Source organism: Prinia subflava, unplaced genomic scaffold (genome assembly GCF_021018805.1).
Source record: "Prinia subflava isolate CZ2003 ecotype Zambia unplaced genomic scaffold, Cam_Psub_1.2 scaffold_78_NEW, whole genome shotgun sequence".
NCBI classification, from domain to species: domain Eukaryota; kingdom Metazoa; phylum Chordata; class Aves; order Passeriformes; family Cisticolidae; genus Prinia; species Prinia subflava.
Genome location: NW_026961085.1, coordinates 4,914 through 22,339, shown reverse-complemented (window position 1 = coordinate 22,339; position 17,426 = coordinate 4,914). Strand labels below are relative to the sequence as shown.

Below are 17,426 nucleotides of genomic sequence, written 5' to 3'. Positions count from 1 at the left end.
GGAGACTATTCTTCAGTGCAGCAGCTGCTGCTTATACAAGAGGAGTCTTTCTTGATGGGCCATCAGCAACATCCAAGACTTTATTGTCCAAGACAGTTCAGGGAGAGTTATTAACTTAAACAAAAACTACATTTGTTTCCAAAGCATGTCCAACATAAGCATGATGCTGGCAGAACACAGGCCAAAAAATGACAGGTCTCTACTAGATTAGAAGCCCAAGAGGATTTTCTAACTCCAGTAGGCATCAATGTCCTAATGAGAAGGCACATTTGAAGAGAGAAAAGCCTTTCTTCCTGTGGTGGGGAGCTGTGAATCACCAGATTGGGTATTTCAGCAGCAGTTTGTCTGGATACAGGCTGAATTGTTTTTTATTTTTAATAAAATTATTTACAAGCAAACTTTCTACAAAGTAAACAACCTTTCTATAAAAACTCTGTTAATAGTCTCTTCTTTCTGTGTCTCAATGTTTTCCTGATTGACAGATCCATCTTTCCTTACCATATTTGACAAAGAAAGATACTCCCATGTTCATGCTTTGGCACAGATGTTATACTTTTGATCCAACCCCACTCAAAGCAGGTCTTATTAGACCAGGTTTCTCAGGCCCTTCTCCAATCAAAATTGAGGCATTTTAATAGGAACCTGAGGTAAAATCAAGTTCTGAGTGGTGGAATTTAACCTTGGTTTACTTTAGTGTAGAGAGGGTAGTATTTCACAAAATAAAAAAGGTAATTTTCTGTGAGAGACAGTTGTAGTTACAAAGGCATTGGCAGTTTCTCTCCTGAAGTCAGTCTCATTTTGTGTATTTCCACACCATCTTTACAGATATGGTATCCAAATTCAGCAGATGGCACAGCCCAACATGTGACTCTGAATAATCTTCAGTACAAGACACACCTGCCAAAAATGCATGGAGAATTAGGTACTCTGTGATCTGTGTTTCATCACTGATGCCTCCATTCTGGAGTAACTTAATTTCCACTGATTATCTGTCCTGACAGCTTTGGTAGAATCCACCCCATCAGCCAGTTTATCCATGTACCTATAGGCTAAAGGTCAGCAACATTAGTGTCCCTTCTCATGACTTTGTTTTTCATGGCAAGCCAGGAATGCCACTTTCCCAGATGACAGAATGACATATTTTTTAATGTTGATGAAGAGTGACATTTTATTGTTCTGTTTGTAAGCCTCTGGGCAGCTGTGCCTACTTTCTCTTAGAATTTCTGCCTTGGTGTCCAGTGTTCCTGGACAGAAACCACATCTACAAATGGTCTTTTTAGCAAGCTGGTCCAGTTCAGACATTTGCTGTGATTTGTATTTTGCAAACTTAATGCAAATATTAACATGTAGCACCTAATTGTGCTTTTATGGGGGACCATGTGCTGCTCAGATAAACAGGGAATAAACAGCTAAATGTCTCCCTTTATAGAAAGAAGCCAGGTGCTTGCCTTGTGCTTTATTTAAAAACAAAATGTCAACAAAAAGGCACAGAGATCAGTCATTACAGCATTTATCTTCATGTCCTGTTACAGCTGTTTCTCATAGCCCAGGAAAGTTGCCACAGGCAGCTTGATTTGAAGTTGTATCTTTGTTTGCTATACCCACTATTGAAATTAGTGCAAAGATAGATCTGTGTTTTGATAACAGCAGTGTTCCGTGCTTGTCTGTTTTTCATTGCAAGTAATGATGTTTGTTGCAGCCCAGCTTTAAGTTGCACAGAATGCAGAACAAAGCAAACCCTTCCTTGTGCAATCTCCTTGGTGGTCTGAGTCTGTTCTGCCCAACACGCCTAGCCCCCCCCCGATGTACTTGTGTGCAGACTCTGCTGTGGAGCCAAAAATAGAGGGGCATTTCTTCTTTCACTGGGCGTTCCAGTGGAGTTAAACAGCCAGACTCTCTATGTTGGGGGTGAGGGCTGTAGGTGACTGGGGAAAACAAACCACTTAATAAATAATACCTCTGATTAGATAGGGATGAACAAGCTGGACTTTGAGAAGGTTAAGCAAGACTGCAGAGTACAGAAAACAGGAAATATCCAGCACGGTGTGGAGAGGTGGGTAGGAGGTTGACTCCAGTGTGCTTGAGCCTGCTCAGATTAGACTTTAACCCCATCACGCAGGCAGCAGCCTCATGGGGCAACAGAGCCAGGTGTTTTTCATGTGGATGCATATTGTTCCAACTCCCAGTGTTTTTTTCCATTACATTTCAGTCCATTTTACAGACTCACCACATCCAAAAGTAGTACTTAATTTACTAAAGAAGTTGTGCGTTTGTAATTTTTCTTGTGGTGACCATATAATCTCTGAAGTGGCTTCATCCATTTCTTTTTCATCATTCTTCCTGAAGTGTACTACAATTTATCTCTCTTCCTATTTACCTTTTTTTTTTTTTTAGTTTGAAATGCTAGTTCATTTGAGTAGTAAAGGCGAAACATTATCAGAATTATATTGCTAGAAACAGACAATAAAAATCACAATCTGGAAAATCATAAGCAATTAAAATATTTTTATCTGTTGTCTTTAAAGCAGACTTTCTGTTAATTTTAATATATTTTATCCAGCAAGACTTCACCTAAAACTTAAGTGCACAACTGTCAGATCCTCTGACAGCAAGGCTGGATATAATAAAAACAGCAATTAAATTAACTTCTAGTACAAAAATCCAGTGTTGCATTGTTAAATTCCAAAAAGTAAACCCATAAGTTAAGACCCAAGGAATAACCCATGCCACATGGGGGTACAGTTTTCAATATATGTTAATGTTTTTAAATGCATACTTCTGTCAACTTTTTGTATGGGAATTTCAGATAAAAAAGTTGACACCAGCAAAATCTCCAAGCCATTAAAATAGAAAATTCACTTATGTTGCTCTTGTGTTTTAATCTAAGCAACCTCTTTTATAGCTAACGACCACATTCTGTTTCTATGCTCTAAAAGGCACAACAATGAACATTTAAGCTCTGTAACTAGTCATGCATCTTGTTTGCAATGATGTTTCAAACACAGGTACAAAGATTTTTATATTGCAAGACTGTTTATATCAGCTCTCTCATGAACACATAAAAAAGCCATAATCTATACAGAAAACCCCTGCTCAGTATATTTAGGTAGATATGTATTTAATTTCAATTAAATACATATCAATTCTCAGACATCCAAAACTCAAAATCAGCTAGTAATCCTTTCTCTAATAAATTATTATACTCTTCACTAAAATTGTATCAGCGATCACTTCAATAGCCTGCAAAACCATTTTTAAGGATACAAAAAACTGAGAGTAGCTGTTCTTTAGTGCAACTGACCTCCCTTCTTGTTCATCCTATCCTTGTCCTTGATTGGGATCTTTGTCCTATGTCCTCTTCCCCATGCCAGAGGCAGAGGGGAATGAGGAGCCTCAGGAATGCAGATGCGAGATGGCTCTACCTCCGAAACAGAACTCCCACTGGTAGCCCTGCTTCATGGCCACCGGAAAGGTGTGAGAGTTGCCAGGTCTGAGTTCAAATACTACCTCCATGAAACAGAATGACAGCTTGGATAATGCACCAATGGAATAGTTAGTGCAGGCAGTGATTTGGTACTTCTTATGGGCCAGGTTAGTTGTTTGGTAAATACAAGTATGATACATACCACCCATAATTTTTCCTCTTATTATTATTTAAGAAACAATACTACCATAACTTCATTTTAAGAGGCACAAATACCCCCAAAATATGATTACGTGTAATGGAATTATGTACTCTTTTCTAGTGTAATTTTAATAGCCCTGTAATTTCTGCACAGTATGGTCAATGTGATGGGTCTGCATACTAATAACTTACAGTGACATCATCTACTACAATTCTTCATTCCGTTTTCTGATCTGAAAATGCTCCCATTCCAAAATTAAGTGAAAAAATTAAGCATCTTGTCCATTCACCTTTTTATCTCCTCTGTCCCCAAAATCTCTGCAATGACCTGTCATCCTATGCTTGGAGTGCTGGACGAAGGGTTAGAAGGCCTGGAAAGGCACACACCAGCAATTATCTGTCTTGAAATACATTTATTTACTTCTGAAAGAGTTAAAAATGTATGGTGGGCCGCAGGGGATTATTTAAAGTGTATCTAAATATCTGACACTGCCTTTTTTTTCCAGAAGACTCCCATAGATTTCCTCTAATAGCCTATGAAACCATATTACAGATGAGACTGTAAATAAAACATTTCCAAGACCTTCCCTCCTGTATCAACTTCTAGCCAAACAGGAACAACAGGACTCAAACTCTAACTCTGAAAAAGACCACCATTATGGTACCTTCATTGTCTCAAGAGAGTCTTAGATAAGGTACTTAATGAAAAATATTTTAAATCTATATTAGATGCTTCTGTTGTGGTGGAAAAACTTTAATACACCATGGGGTTTATCTTTCTGCTAGGATGGGAGAAATGGAATGTAAAGCAAACATTGTAAAGCAGGGAAGGCTTTATGTCCATGTTGTGTGCCACAGCTTCCTTCAGCAAAAAAAAGAATGGATCAGAAAAGGCAACATGAAAGAAAACAGAGGAACACAAGCACAAGGCCTTTGACTGGGCCGCATTGTCAGGTCCTTCAGAGGTTTCTCTGCTGATTGTCCGGCTGGCTTGACCTTCCTAAGGTTTCCTACAAGCACTGACCTTGGCATGCAGCTGCACACAAGAGGCTGAAGGAGGAAGGCCCTAAGAAAGACAGCGCTGTGGAGAGAAGAGAAATCAGGTATCTTACCTGTCTATGTAAAGGCCAAAGGGTCACTGCAGGAGCCAAACAAATGAAGAAACGACGTCACTCTTCAGGCAAACACTGGGTTCTCTGAGGTAAAAACATGCCAATGTCCAAGGTTGCAGAGGGTGTTGTTCTGGAGGGTATGAAGTTTGTCCAACAGTCCTTGTGCTATACTTCCCTCCAAGACTACTGACCTGCAGGATGGGGAGAAAGAAAATAAAGCAAATAATCAAGTCTGTAGGCCTGGACTTGGTGAATGGTTGTACTGTGGATTCATATAAACTGCAGCACTGATATACCATTTATATAGCATCAGTATTTTTCACTGAAAAAATCTGCAAAGCAACAGAAAAGTGTGCGTGTCACTGCAATATGAGTGGGCATCTCAGTGCGATTTGCAGGGAAAATCTGGCTCGAAGCTATGCACCTCAGTGTGGGCAAGTTTGGTCTGACAGCCATTCATTTCACAGGTACATTGTGTTACAGGACATCAGAACTTGCTCTTTTATTAAACCTGATACTGTATCATCACATTTTGCCTTTCAATATATCAACTGGAAAAGGAAAATATGTTTCCATGCTAGACTTTCCAGTGAGGAAAAGCAGTGTAGCGCTTAGGAAGCCACTGAAATGGTACCAACTCATGCCAGTTAAGGATCTGTTGCATTGTTTCTGCATTTTGTTGTCTGCTCTTTCTTCCTGCAGTTTCCTAAGTATAAGCCTTCAGAAGATCTAAGCCTAAATGATAAACTTGTAACCAAAATACCTGTAAGCAGTTTCCATGGTTTCTCTTGTAGTTCTTTTTGGTATGTTTTAGAAAGAGGAGGAATAATTTGAAATGACTGGAAAATATCTCAGTTTTACTGCATGAATTGCCTTATATATACAGGGGAGAGGAAAGGGGAAGAACAGCAGGAGTATAACCAGGTCTCACTGGAGGTGTGTGGTCGTGGTCTGATAGCCAATGACTGACCTTGAGCAGTGACACCTCCCCAGACAGCTTGCGGGGGAGGAGGGACAATGAAGGGGAGAGGGGGGGTGTGAAAAAAAAAAACCACCAAGAATTTTATAAAAGTTAGTGATTAGAAGGACTGGGTCTCTTTGCCTGCAAACACCTCACCAGAAGCTTGTAGCAGCAGAGAGACTGCCCGCAAACAAGTAAGTATAATAATTTAATTTCTAAACTGTAAAGCTGGTACATATATTAGCAGCTGAGACCTGTTTATCTACAGTGGGCTTGGAAAGTTGTTTTTGGTTTTAATTTTTCTTGTTTCAGGAACAGCTTGTGAGAAATAAGCACTCAGCCATTCTGCAGTAGTCTTCTAAAGTGATCCATTTGCTGCTAACACTGGCTTTCTAACTAGCTTAGTCACTTGGAACTCCTGGAGTCAGTGAGCGAATCCTCTGTCTAAGGGGACTAGAACAATAACATACCTACATTGCTTTCTGTTGCTTTGTTTCATGTTTGTTCTTGCTTGTGGTGTACATATTTTTCTGTTTTGCTAGGAGAACAGAGAATGACTGGAAAAGGCAGCTGGTCCTGACATCAGTGCTGACAGAATTGCAATTATGTTTGCTTGTTGTGCATCTTCTTCTGAAGCATTAGTGCAGTGGTGCAGAGAAGATTATTTGGCAAGGAGGTATAAGGTCTGCAGTGCAGGAAAACAAAGCCTGTTCTTGCATCTGTAGTCTGTAACCTTTCAAACTGTGACTAGCCAGCTTCAGGATATTGCTTGATCAACTCAAATCCTCACTGAGTCTGTGATCCTCCATCTGTTACTCAACTATCCCACGTGCTTACCCAAAACTATTTAGTTCACCTGAGACTCTCACCACTGCTTCCCCCGCACCCCCCTTCTGGAAATACCAGACTTGAATTCTCATGCAAGTCTAACAGCATTTTTTTACCTTCTCTGAGAAAAGTCCAGGGCTGGAAGAGAAGTGGCTTCTCCCTAATAACTTGCTTCCAAACAACCATCTTGCCACCTTAGCCAAATCTAGCCATTCTGAGTGCTCTGCACTGATGGCAGAGGACAGGTCTCTGAACATAACTTCCTTTCATAGTTGCTAGGGAAATGAAATACATTTGCTCAGGGCTTAAGTACAGCTCTGAGGCTAACATGGTAATCAGCACAGCGAACTTCAGATCTACAGTTCCACCTGGGACAGGATATTGAGTCAAGGTCTCTAGACAGAACATGAGAATGGTAAATAAATCAGAGAGCAAAAAACAACCAAACAATTTGCAATTATATATGCCCCAAAGGACCTATGGAGATGGTGACATTAGCTTGTCAATCAAAAACATCTGCCCCTTTTTCTAGGTGACAGAAGTCTGAGTATTTCTTTTTGTACCACACCCCTGAGACTTTTCAGAATCCAGAAATTAAACATTTTGCTAACCCAAAACCTTCATCTCAGGGCAAAGATGATGGGAGAAATGTTCTCTTCTTTCCTGAGAGCTCCTTCATAACTACCAGAAGCACCACTTCCACCTTGACTGTTTCAAACAGGTACTCACAGAGGGTCATGGGGTAATTCAGGCTGAAAAGGACACAGGAGGTCTGTAGTCCAACCCACCCCTTGCCCAAAGCAGGGTTAGACACAAGGTCAGACCAAGGTGCTCAGGGTTTTATTCAGGTGGGTCTTGGCAATGTCCACAGATGGAGACACTGCGGCCTTTTTTTGTCAATCTGTTACATTGCTTGGCTGTTCTAACAGTGAAAAAAAAATCTTCATATCCAGTCTGAATCTCCTTAGTTTCAGCTTGTGCCTGTTGTCTCTAACTGTCCCATCACAGCCACTGTGAAAAGCCAAGCTCTGCCTCTTTGATCACACTCTGTAGGTACTGAGGACTGCTGAGAAGTGCCCCTGAAGCCATCAGTGCTTGAGGCTGAACTAGACCCAGCTCTGCAGACTTCTCACAGAGCAAGGGCTGCAGCCACTGACCTTCTTGGTGGCATCTGTTGAACTAATTCACTTCAATCTATCAGCATCTTTCCTGTACTGCAGGGGCCCAACACTGGATGCAGTACCCAGATGTTAACTACAGAGTGCTGAGCAAAGGAGGATAACTTATCTCCTCCCCTGGCTCTCCAGGCTGGACCCCTGCTCACACAGGATGCTTGGACCCTTGCTGCTGACTCCTGTTGAGTTCACTGCCTGACAGGGCCTTAGGCCATCCCCAAAGAGCTGTTTCCTCATTCCACTAGTCCTGGGGGAATGGCTGCCAGGGCTCTTCACCCCAGGCAATGTCTAGGCATTTGTCTTGGCCAGACTGCATGGTGCTCCTGTTGGCCTCTTCCCATTCTCATGTCCAGGCTCCTCTGGATGGCTGCACATCAATCAGACATATCAAGTAGTCCTGCCAGTTGTGTGTCTTCTGCTACCTAGATAAGAATGTGCTCTGTCAGCAGGATGGGACCAGGCTTGCCCAGCCGTTCATACCCATCTGTTTTCACCATGCCCAAGGAACCAGACTCATTTAGAAACAGCTTTTTAATGGAGTTCCATAAAGAAGTGAGGTCAGTAATCACAGATATCCACTGCAGTGAGAATATAAGGTGCCTAAGTCATTATGTGTCTGTCTTCTCTAAACATACAAGTGTAAAAGAGAAGTAAATTCAGTCAGGCAAACTGAGCCTACATGTGATACGTTAAGTTTTTGAATACTTTTCATTGTTCCTACCAACTGTATTTATCTGTTTATGTATTCAGCTGCTTCTACTTCAATCCCTGTTCTTTGGAAACAAATCTCTTGTGTGCAGAGTTTGTATTGCTGACTGTAAGAGATGGTGCTGAAGGGCTGTGCTTACTAGTAATAGAATAGGAAAAAGCTACATGTGTGGGATACAAACTGTAGTTTAAAATTTTGGTCCTACACTTTTGGAACCAATTTTATAAAAGGCGGCAGTGAAGAGACCCAAGAGAAAAACTTAGAGATTCTGATCCAGTCTTTTCCCATCTAAAAACCAGGACTCGGGTGAGTTTTTTTAATGTAAGATTAGAAGATGCCAGTCACATGAGGTTCTTGGAAAGAAAAGATGCCAATGATGTATTGAAGTTTCTAAGATGATTGGAAGTGAAATTTAACATTATTCCTTCTGCTATTCATATTGATTCTGCTTTTTGGTTCTCACTGTTAATAGGATCAAGTGCTTGTGCTGCCATCATGCATTTTCCCTCCACCCTTCTTTCTTTATGGTAGTGAGAAAAACTCAAGATTTCAGCATTACAATATTTACTTTTACAACTGTGCAGTCCCCTGTTCCCACACCCCCACCTCCTGCTGGCCACAGGCTGGGGGCTGAACAAAGAAATTTGTTTGCTTAAGGAGCTGTTGAAGCCTGATAAGCACTCCAGGTAGCTACAAAGCTGGAGGGGTGGGGGGTGCAGTTTTATTATTTTGAGGGGTTTTAAAATTCTACTTTAAAAAATGTAAGCACATACTACAAAGAGAATGCATTATATTAATACAATGTAAAATCAATGCAAAATCACTTGAGCTTATGGCACTTACCCCATAGCCTAAAACGGGTAAATATAAATGAAGCTTCTTGAAACACCGTAGTGGTGGGACAACCCCCAGTTACTGAGATCACAATTAATTAGACCTTTTTTCTTCCTGGAAGGGTTGTCAATTTAAACAGATAGGTCAGATTAAGTCAAATAGACTTTGTTTCTGGAAGACTGAAATGAGCTGGGCAGCTCTGGCAGCCTAGGCACAACTGTGTTTTCTCAGGACCTGTGAGGTGACATATTCAGCTCTTTAAGAGGGAGTGTTAATTCTTCTACGCATTTGCTGGGAGCTTACTCTTTACAAGGTGGCTGTATGAAATGTTACTGAAGTGTAAGGCTTCTCCACTCTTCTTCTGTCTGCTCCCCTGCTCAGAGCATGATCTTGCAGCAGAGACACACTTTCTTGAATGCAGACATGAAGATTCTCAGAAATTATGATTCTTGTGAAGGAATCACAGAAAAATAAAATCCTAAATCAAAGGTACTAGAACATTCTGCACCTTCGAACTATTATAAGGTTTACAATTGTTCTTTTGCCCTCATTTCTTTACTACTTCAGCTAGAAACACTGTGCCTTTTATTCATCCCTGTAGCCTAGCTGAGTAGCTGGGAACCACTTCCCATGGCCTTGAAGACATTTTGAGAAGACTTGCAGCAAATCTCCACCTGCTCCTTCACACTCAATGAGATACTTGCATAGAAACTGGAACTAATTTGCTGTCTTCCAATTCATCACTCTGTAACTATACTTTGTTGTTTCAGTCTCTCAGACTACTCACTTGGAGCAGCATAATTCACTGAAAACTCATATTTCCGTATTTTGACAATGTGCCTTGCAGGCTGGTTTTCAGTCATAAGTGTCTCCTTGTTATCTTTAGGCAAACACGGGGAACAAGTAAGATAGAGCACACATTAGTCTCATTGTTTATTGCATTGCTGGAAAGAAAGTGTACCCATCATAACATGACTGGAGCAACTGCTGATCTTACAGTCCAGCCAGCTGGATTCCAGGTTACCTGGATACACCTCCTGGTGCTGTAACACAGCTCCAAACTGCAACTCTAAAATCCCACCCCTGATTTAGCAATTCATTAGCTTTGACTTTGGACAACACCATATTCTTGCCAGAGCAGAATTTTCCAGTCTTCTCCACAGAGACTCTCAACTAATGGAGTGACTCCTTACAATTTTATGTAACGATTTATTTAACAGTAGTGTGGTTTTAATTGAAATGCTCATCACCAAACTATTATTACAGTAATAATAATAACAAGCCAGTTTCCTCTTTTTAAGACATATCCAACCCAGAAAGCAGGTGAGGGGTAAGGAGACCAGTAGGTGGACTTAAGTAGCTATGCAGCATAAACCATAGATTTTCAAATTCTTCTGAGTGAGCTGAAAAGGCCAAGAGCTATGAGTGATAGAGTTGTGATCACCACAGTAGAAGGATAGTTCCCAGAGTTCTGGCCACAGGCTGGCATACGGACAGAGGAGTTCAGCTAAGCCTGGGTAGTGGTTTCACGTTCACCTCTGTTTCTGTTTGCTAAATTTAGTATAGTGGTTTGAGTGTTTATTCTCTTTTTGCCCTCTGTGGATAGGATCAGGAGAAGCAAAGCAGGCCCAAACTTAAAGATATAAAGGTAGACTTATTAACACACACACACTAAATGAAGAAAATGAGAAAATCAAAATAAAACTCTCAAAACACTCTTCCTCCCACCACAAAGTGTTCACTTTCGGAAAAACAACATAAAGAGACAAAACCTATGATTTTCAGTCAGTTTCACCATTTAAAAATAATCTTTCATCAGTTCTTTAGGAGAGAAGTCTCTTTTAGAACGTCCGTGGAGATTCTCCTCTGACAACATAAAACAATTCTCTTGTGGGTCTCAACTCTCACAAGGACAGCCGCCTTTGTGAAGTCCCTCCCATTAGCAGCTTTTCCCAACACTGCATATAGGTCATGCCTCCTTATTTGGGGTACCGTTTAGGGATGCCTCTTCTAGTATAAAAACCAAAAATTTTCTTCGATCTCTAAAATCATCTTCATCTCTAAAACTAGAGATGTCCTTTTTCCCTACCTGCAAAGGCTTACATATAACTTTTTCATCCTCTGTTCAAAATTCTCCATTAAATCTCCATTATATCAATCCACAACTTTTAACTAGAGCCATGCATCCCCCCAAGAGTATTCATATATTACAGGAAACAGTCCACTCTCCGTGGTTTCACAAGAAAAAGTCCAGCCAAATGAGGCCACTCCTCCTGTTTTGTCCCACTTAGGACTTCCACTCTCTCTTCACTGACTTCATGCTGTGCCTTCTCTATGTTCACTCTGTCCCTTCTCACTCACAAAAAGGTTAGTGCTCCAAAGGTTTCATTTTGTGCCAAGAAAGAGTTAACATCCTCGCCCGGGCCTGCAAATCGTCACATGATCTCTGCCGGGCAGCAGCCTCTAGGCTGCACGGCTGCGCGAGCTCAAAGGCATGCCGATGCCGGAGACTGTTTGGTGTCTCCCCCTCCACCCCTCAGTCTCAAGGCGTGGGGCCACTCTGAGCTATTCCCTGGGGCCCCCGGGTGGGGGGAGAGGGAGGGGAACATCTCCACCCCTGGCCCTGGCCGGCAGCTCAGGCAGCTGCCAAGGCGAGCTTAAAACTCGATAGATGTTAAACTCAGGGCTTTTCCTCCCCTCCCGCGCTGACAGCTGCCACCGGGCCCAGCCAGGGCCTGGTTCCACAAGCCTGGTGGGGCAGCGGGGTCTGGCCCGCTCCCCCACCCCCGGCTGCCGCACGGCCGGTGTTACCTGCTGCCAAGCTGGAAGGACCAGGACCAACTAGAACAAAATCGGCATTTGATAATGGGTATTCCCAAAAGTCACAGTCAGCTTCCTCAGTGGTCAAACCATATGTCAGTCTCTAAAAGTGGCTTCTGATAGGTGCCTATCCCTTCTAAAACAACTCCAAGGTTCTGACAGGGCAGTATTCTTTTTCCTGTTTAAATAACAACCAAACTGTTAACTCATGACAGCCTGTTTCAACAGGACCTCAGCATGAAGGCATTTCAGCCCTCTGAAAAGGAGGGAACTCTCCCTAATTTGATCAAGTCTTTATCCTGCACTTCTCCATCCCCTCTAAACATAAAATTGCTCACTCTGTGGTAAGCTGCACGTGAAAAATTCCAGTTTCAGCTGCACAGAGGTAAGGCCGACACCTGGACACTGCATCTGACTGGCAGACAATGCCATTTGAATCTTGCAGGATAACATTACCAGTACCAAAATATCTTCAGCCATAAATCAGGGACATGAATTTACAGTTGTTACCATACTCATGGCATTATTGCCAGAAAATTTTGGCACTATTTGGCATGCTATACAGAACTCTGTACTCTATCATGAGTAGCAGACAAACTCGTTATTGTTTCTCCCCATTATGCCCTTCAGCAGGAAGGATAAGACAAAGATACTCTGTCAACACAGCAGCTATGTGCAGGGAAACAAGAAGTTGGACTTGGAGGCCTACATGCTTATATAGGAAGAAATATTTTCTGGCCGTCTCTGATGAAATGCGAAATGGAATGTTCTCACTCCTCTCTCAGGCAGAGTTTGGGAATACAAAATGCAAACACTGTCCAGAGGCCTGCCCTTTTGGAGGAAAATGTGATATTTGAGGGGTTTTTTTGTTTGTTTGTTTGGTGTGGTTTTTTGGTTTTTTTGGTTTTTTTTTTTTTTTTTTTTAATCAGTTACCTTCTGGATTTACCACTTTCTGATAAAAATACAGGTGTTGCTGGTGATTTCTGTTCCTGGTGATTTCTGATATCACACATGATAAACTGAAGGAAAAGAGTTTTTCTGTTTCCAACTTACAGGCCTGTACACAGAAAAGTAATTTGGACCATTCAATTGATCAGAGAAACTGTAGTGTAATGCCATATAACCCAAACTTTAATAAGACCAAGAATTTTGTCATATTAAGACAGAACCCAGATTTCAGGTGCTGGGTAGTTGCAGCTGGTACCCTCTACCACAGCTAAAAAGACAGAAGTGAGGGATGAATTCTCCTAATGAACCATATCTTCTGTAGAGCAAGTAATCCACTACAGTTCTGAAAGCAGACATAGGGAGGAGAATTACAAACTCAGGCAGAAGGTTAGGGATGGAAAGTCAACCAGACACAGCAGCAAATACTGCCAACAGGCACAGGAAATAGAAGAGGAGCAGTGTTAGGAACTGTGTAAAGATAAGCAACTGGCACTATACTGACAGGAACCAAAAGGTCTGCAGAGTCAGCAATTTGCTTACTTGTTACTTGGTGCATGTTTTATGACAGACTGACCTTTTATTTTCTGAGCAAATCCAGGTAAAATGTAGAGTCTTTCCCACTTTGGTTCTAGAAGGATGTTGTAGTACGTTTCTCATGCATTTCTCTCTAGTTTTTTGAGACACACCAAGCCTAGAACTACTCAAATGGATTTCTGGTCATATTGCCTGTGATAACATGGACCAGACAAACACCAAGAGCCCTGCAGAGGAAACACCTGAGTGGTGCTGCTGGTTCACAGTCTACCCCAGAACGTCTTGTAATTACTTGTAACAGTAATTCTCTCCCACAGATAAATCAACATGACCCACCAGTTTCCAGCACTGTCTCCAGAGCAGAAGAAAGCTCTTGCAGACACTGCTCAGCGGATTGTGGCTTCAGGAAAGGGGATCCTAGCTGCAGATGAATCAGTGGGTGAGTTCTGGACATCAATCAGTGAGCAGTATGCAACATGTTTTTTCCTTTCAGTTTTGCTTCATATTTGAAATCAGTGGAGTAGAAGAAAAAACTGCTAGAAACTGTTGTCTGAGCAGAAACAATTCAGCCAGGTAGGGCTGCAGCTGTAACAACAAAAGCTTACAAACTATGGGTTGAGAAGGGAAGCTCTGAACTGAAGCCCCAGTTCATTACTACTTATTGGAACTAGGAGGCCAGCCAAGCCTAAAACCGCTTTGTCTGGCCTTTGTCACTAGGTACCATGGGGAACAGGCTGCAGCGGATCAATGTGGAGAACACAGAGGAGAACCGCCGAGCTTTTAGAGAGATCCTCTTCTCTTCGGACACTTCCATCAACCAGAGTATTGGCGGAGTGATCCTTTTCCATGAGACTCTCTATCAGAAAGACAGCAGTGGAAAGCCATTCCCAGCACTCATCAAGGAAAAAGGCATTGTGGTGGGAATTAAGGTGAGTATCTGTATGTGCTGGGCTGTCATCATAATTCAGAGACACCCCATTTGCAGAGAAAGTTACATTTGGGGCTGCACTCTCTCCTGAAAAACACTGTCCCTGTGGCCCTCCCCCCCGGCCTGCCCCCCCCCCCCCGCCCAGTTTTTGTCCTTGGTTTTAAAATTATCTGCATTGCTTTTATGCAAGTAACTACAGGCATATTTGCACTAGATGCTGGAACTTTTCATATGCTTACTCCCATCTGCTCACCATTCACTGCAAATAAGTCTCTCCATGCAGTAATCTAAATCTAATTCTTTCCACGTCTGACAAGAGTTCTTGAGCCATGTCCTACAGGCATCTACATACACACTGTCCCTCCTCTTATCTAGTTCACTCCTTTTTCTTCCCCTTTGCTCCAACATTTCCTTCCTTTGCACCCTGAGCATGTTAAGGTCCACACATTATTAACAGGCAGCCTTCAAGGCAGACTAGACATGGGTAAGAAGGTAAGAATTAGACCAGTTTCCACCTTCCTGTAACCCTTCCTGTTTTTCTGACCTCCACAGCTGGATAAAGGCACAGCACCTCTAGCAGGAACAAATGGAGAAACCACCATCCAAGGTAAGGAGAGATCTAGGGAGCCTAAGCTATGGCCCATGCAGCAAAAGCCATAGGGCTCACCTGAGATGCAGCCTTGGCTGGAGTCACAGTACTTTCCAGAGCTCTGTGCTGAAGAGCAGCTTTCAGTGAAGCATTGTTCTCTTTCTGCAGGGCTGGATGGGCTGGCTGAACGCTGTGCCCAGTACAAGAAAGATGGTGCTGACTTTGGCAAGTGGCGTGCAGTGCTGAAGATCACCAGCACCACACCCTCTCAACTTGCTATCCAGGAGAATGCCAACACATTAGCGCGCTATGCCAGCATCTGCCAGCAGGTACCTCCCCTCCAGCAGCCTTTCCTGAGATGCTGCTACCTCTTCTCCCTGTTCCCTGTGGTAACACACTAGGTAGCTCGAAAGGAGAATCCCTATGAGGGTTTTGGGAAAGACAGGGAGGAAAGGCAGCAAAGCACGAAGGAGTACCACCAAAATCAGAGCAAACAACAAGAACAGTTTTACTTCCACAGCCTTGTCTTTCTTTCTTTTAGAATGGCTTGGTGCCCATTGTGGAGCCAGAAGTCCTGCCTGATGGAGACCATGATCTCCAGCGCTGTCAGTATGTCACAGAGAAGGTAAGAAGATATTCCTGCCTCTGTTTTCCCCCTCACAAATCAGGAACTAAACTTTGTGCAGTTTGTGCTCACAGATCTTGAAGAAATTTGACCAAGAATGTCCTTCATAACTGCATCACAAAAATGAGCTGCTCCTAACAAACTAATAGGAAATCCAAGAGTATTTTCCATGCTTTTGGATTTTCACTTCAAAGACAATATACATTCTCAATCTCAAAAATATGTATCAGGACCAAACCAAAGTACCTCAATTTCAGCAGGGACAAATCCCTTAAATATGAAGGGTTGTATCCTGGTCATATCAAAAGCAGTGGGTTCTCCAACTGCAACCCCAGAGATAAATTTAATGAGAATGCAAAATTCAATTTGATCGTGCTGCAGTACCAAAAAATAAGCTGTCTTTTCACAGCAGGCTGAGGTGAAGAACTGAGTAGAGCTCTGTGTTAAATTCTCCTGTTTTCAGGTGCTGGCTGCTGTCTACAAGGCTTTGAATGATCATCACGTGTACCTGGAGGGGACACTGCTGAAACCCAACATGGTGACGGCTGGGCACTCTTGCTCCAAGAAGTACACCCCTCAGGATGTAGCCATAGCAACTGTCACTACTCTCCTCCGCACCGTTCCTGCTGCTGTTCCTGGTGATTTCTGATTCATTCCTATCTCTTCATTCCCTCTCTCTCTCCTACCTCTGACATGCCTGCTTCTTTGGCAAGGAAAGGTCAGGGATTGAGGTTGCTAGAACACTCTATTTCTAAGCCTCAAAACCTTTCTTGCAGGAATCTGTTTCCTGTCTGGAGGTCAGAGTGAAGAGGAGGCTTCTCTCAACCTCAATGCCATGAATCAGTCCCCTCTGCCTAAGCCTTGGAAACTGACATTTTCCTATGGGAGAGCCCTGCAAGCCTCTGCCCTGGCTGCGTGGTTAGGCAAAAACGAGAACAAGAAGGCTGCTCAAGAGGCCTTCCGCAAGCGGGCACAGGTACAACGCTTCCCCCCAGTACAGAGAAGAGCTGCTGTCCGTGAAGCGACATGTCACCTTTCTAAGGCTGCTTTTGATCCCACCCATCTTGGCACTTCATGTTCACCCAGGGGCATTACTCTGTTATTTCTGCCTTGCTTAGTTATTCCTGGTGGTTGCTCTTTACATATCTTATATACACCTTTACAGATCTTTCTCCCTCTATGCTGATGGTTTCCCTCTCACTTTTTTTTCCTCTCTTTTTCAGATTAACAGTTTGGCTTGCAGGGGACAGTATGTCCTGTCTGGGAAGACTGATGCAGCTGCCATGCAGTCACTGTTCACTGCCAGCTACACCTACTGAAAGCACAGGAACCTTCCTTCCTCCTGTCTCTTCTCATGCAGTGGAAGATGTTCAGAAATGAAAGAAAACCACAGAAATCTAATTTCCCTTACCCTATACCAAAATGGAGATAGAATGGCTGAGCTTCCTCTCCACCCTTCACTCCCACAATTTACCAAGGGGATATTCTTTTTTCATTTGCACAATCCAAGGAAAGGGAATTCTTCCCAAACAACAAACAACAGCTGCCAATGAATCATGAACCCACCCTTCCTCAGTTTGAAACTCAGCCCCTGGAATAGCAGGCAGATTGAGTAGTTCCCTAGCAGTTCAAATAGCTACCCTTGCCCATTACTACATTTTGCAGCCACAATCCTGAATTATAAAACCTGAATGTGTATTCAATCATGTCAATAAAACAGTAATTGAAAACTTATCT

General features: G+C 42.6%; 1 protein-coding gene and 1 long non-coding RNA gene across 3 annotated transcripts in view; one reads left to right on the top strand and one right to left on the bottom strand.

Annotated features, from left to right (window-relative positions):
- Positions 1-12,183, bottom strand: part of LOC134546445 (uncharacterized) — a 23,404-nt gene extending 11,221 nt beyond the window's left edge. The window contains exons 1-2 of the long non-coding RNA XR_010079172.1: positions 12,056-12,183; positions 4,738-4,928 (exon numbers count right to left, since the gene is read on the bottom strand). This is a non-coding gene — a long non-coding RNA (uncharacterized LOC134546445). The remainder of the gene's footprint in view (positions 1-4,737; positions 4,929-12,055) is intronic.
- Positions 5,779-17,426, top strand: LOC134546444 (fructose-bisphosphate aldolase B). Of its 2 annotated transcripts, none has more exons than XM_063389258.1 (9): positions 5,779-5,892; positions 13,865-13,986; positions 14,265-14,476; positions 15,028-15,082; positions 15,233-15,393; positions 15,606-15,689; positions 16,153-16,327; positions 16,466-16,665; positions 16,913-17,426. In XM_063389258.1, the coding sequence occupies exons 2-9, from the start codon at positions 13,875-13,877 to the stop codon at positions 17,006-17,008; spliced, it is 1,095 nt and encodes a 364-aa protein (XP_063245328.1). In that variant the 5' UTR covers positions 5,779-5,892; positions 13,865-13,874; the 3' UTR covers positions 17,009-17,426. The 2 variants fall into 2 exon arrangements, with proteins under 2 accessions (XP_063245328.1, XP_063245329.1); XM_063389259.1 differs by lacking the exon at positions 5,779-5,892 and adding an exon at positions 12,345-12,449.

Bases quoted from the DNA above. Each gene is read 5' to 3' on its own strand.
- LOC134546444 (XM_063389258.1), top strand. From the start codon at position 13,875: ATGACCCACCAGTTTCCAGCACTGTCTCCAGAGCAGAAGAAAGCTCTT. The intron at 16,328-16,465 runs GTGATTTCTGAT...CCTTTCTTGCAG, and splicing joins CGTTCCTGCTGCTGTTCCTG to GAATCTGTTTCCTGTCTGGA. The intron at 16,666-16,912 runs GTACAACGCTTC...TCTCTTTTTCAG, and splicing joins CCTTCCGCAAGCGGGCACAG to ATTAACAGTTTGGCTTGCAG.